This window comes from Cyprinodon variegatus, unplaced genomic scaffold, assembly GCF_000732505.1.
Source record: "Cyprinodon variegatus isolate N-32 unplaced genomic scaffold, C_variegatus-1.0 Scaffold1076, whole genome shotgun sequence".
In the NCBI taxonomy this organism is placed as follows: Eukaryota; Metazoa; Chordata; class Actinopteri; order Cyprinodontiformes; family Cyprinodontidae; genus Cyprinodon; species Cyprinodon variegatus.
The window spans coordinates 125,407-127,704 of record NW_015151529.1 but is presented as its reverse complement, the minus strand read 5'-3'; the positions used below and the strand labels follow the sequence as shown (position 1 = coordinate 127,704).

General features: G+C 42.6%; 1 protein-coding gene across 1 annotated transcript in view; it reads left to right on the top strand.

Annotated features, from left to right (window-relative positions):
- LOC107101279 (mitogen-activated protein kinase 11-like) overlaps window positions 1-2,298 on the top strand; it is a 21,361-nt gene that overhangs the window by 9,262 nt on the left and 9,801 nt on the right. The window contains exons 3-4 of the mRNA XM_015400135.1: window positions 268-422; window positions 674-703. Coding sequence (XP_015255621.1) covers window positions 268-422; window positions 674-703 — 185 coding nt within the window. The remainder of the gene's footprint in view (window positions 1-267; window positions 423-673; window positions 704-2,298) is intronic.

Here is a 2,298-nt window from a genome sequence, read left to right as displayed (position 1 = left end):
GAAGGAGCGATCGGCTTAGTGAGCTTAGTGCTTGGAAAAAATCTTTCATTCCTTTAGAGACAGCATGAAAAGTCAGCTGAGTACAAAACATAGAGAGGAAAACAAGAAGAAAAGGGACAAGAAGAGAGGGACACAACCTAGAACAGATAATGGATGTCTATTCTATTATATTACATTTCTATATCTGGAGAATGAGGCTGTTTGATGTGTTGCCTTCTCAATTCAGAGGGCCTCCTGCTCATCTTTGCCTAGGGCCTCAACTTTCTTAAATCCGCCCCTGCCCATATTCATTGTTATTTTCTTTTTGCAGTTATCTGGTCACCAACTTGATGGGTGCAGACCTCAACAACATCGTCAAGTTTCAGAAGCTGTCTGACGAGCATGTGCAGTTTTTAATTTACCAGCTGCTCCGTGGCCTTAAGGTAAATAATGAGCAGTAAGGTACAGTCTGAGCGGAGGTGTTAACGGAGAGGGTTTATGTCCGGTCCAGCTGCTCGGTGAGGCAGCTGGCCGATCCGACCTGCCCGGTTACCATGGAGAAGACAAAAGCAGCCTCCTTGTAAGGAGGAACTAATGTGGTGAACTGATCTCTGACCTCCGTCTCCTTTTTGTCCTCTCCTCCTCCCCCGCTCCCGCCTTGCCCTCCTGCCCCACCCCACCGCCGGCTGAACAGTACATCCATTCAGCAGGATTGATCCACAGAGTGAGTAACAACTTTCACATTCTTGCCTCTTTGGTGAGAAGCAGAAAAGATAAACGTCTAAAAGTAAAAACTTCTTCACACTCAGTGTATTTTCATAGGATTTTATAAAATACTGTGTATTTGTGAAGCCAAGGAGAAAAAGTAAAAAACTGACAACTGATTGGATATAGATCTTGACTTTAATTGGGGTATTTTGATTGAGTTCCAAACCTGTACTTCAGTTTAAAAGATGTCTCCGTATTTCTCTGTTCTGTTTCAATTCAGATGTTTAACCCGCATCCTTAATTCACGTCTGCATCAGTAAAAGAAAGGGTCTAAACTATGGAGGGAATTTTATTCCAAAAAACCTTCAAGTCTGAGTTTAATTTTATTGGCAGAAAAACCAAAAAAAATACATGAATAAACATATTTTATGTTCAAAGACATATTTCTATTTCTCTTATGTTTCTGTCTCTTGGTCAAAGGTTTGTTAATGTTTGGTGTTAAGGTAGGAATGTCAGGGTTGGGTTGAGGTTTTGAGGACCCAAATGCAGAGGTGAGTTGTTGTAGATTTAATTAAATAACTGAGGCAAAAAAAAACAAAAAACAAAGTAAAAAATACAAAGACCAGACATCTTCAGGGGAAAACTCACACAGGGAGCCAGGAAAAAACAAGGAACCAGCACTGAGGAACTGCACAGGGAGAATATATATGGGAGACTGAACAAAGAGAGGACTAACGAGCTGATTGGGAGCAGGTGTGAACAGAGGAGTCTAGAAGGAGCTATGGGAAAAGGAGACCAACACAAGAGGGCAACATAGGGCAATCAAGAAATACCTAAAAACTCAAATACATCCAGAAAACACCACAAAAGGGAATTAAACCAATAAAACTAGAAAACAAAGAAAAACATGGATCAAAGTGAAACTGAAAACTCCAAAGGAAACTTAAAAAGAACAAAAACCGTGACACAGAGTAATTATCTCATGTGAAACAGCCTGATTATTTTTAGTAATACATACAGGTTTCCATGGGTTACTTTATGACATTACATAGGTGGAAACAGATCTAATTGCCAATTACCGTATTTTCCAGAATATAAGCTGCTACTTTTTTCCCACGCTTTGAACCACGCGGCTTATAAGAAGGTGCGGCTTTTCTATGGATTTTTAATAACCGCCAGAGCGGGAAGTCAAAGTTAGAAAACAAAGAATAAGCAGGAACGACGGAGAATTCACAAATTTTGACGTTTATTTGACACATTAAAGCTGCCGAACCGAAGAAGAGACTGGACTCAACTCCTGCAAAGCAGAAATTAAGAGCCGATGGCAACTCCTATAGCGTTGAATTAAAGAGCCAACAAAGCCCCATTTTTCAGTAGAAGCTCTTACTGCTGCGAGCTAACAAGCTAACGGGAGCTAGCGTTTTTCTTCCTCCCTACTCCAGGGGCTTTATGTAGAGCTCCCCCTACAGGTTTGGAGGGAGACTGTTCAGTAGATATCAGCAGCTTATGGCCCGGCGCGGCTTATGGCCCGGCGCGGCTTATGGCCCGGCGCGGCTTATGGCCCGGCGCGGCTTATGGCCCGGCGCGGCTTATGGCCCGGCGCGGCTTATG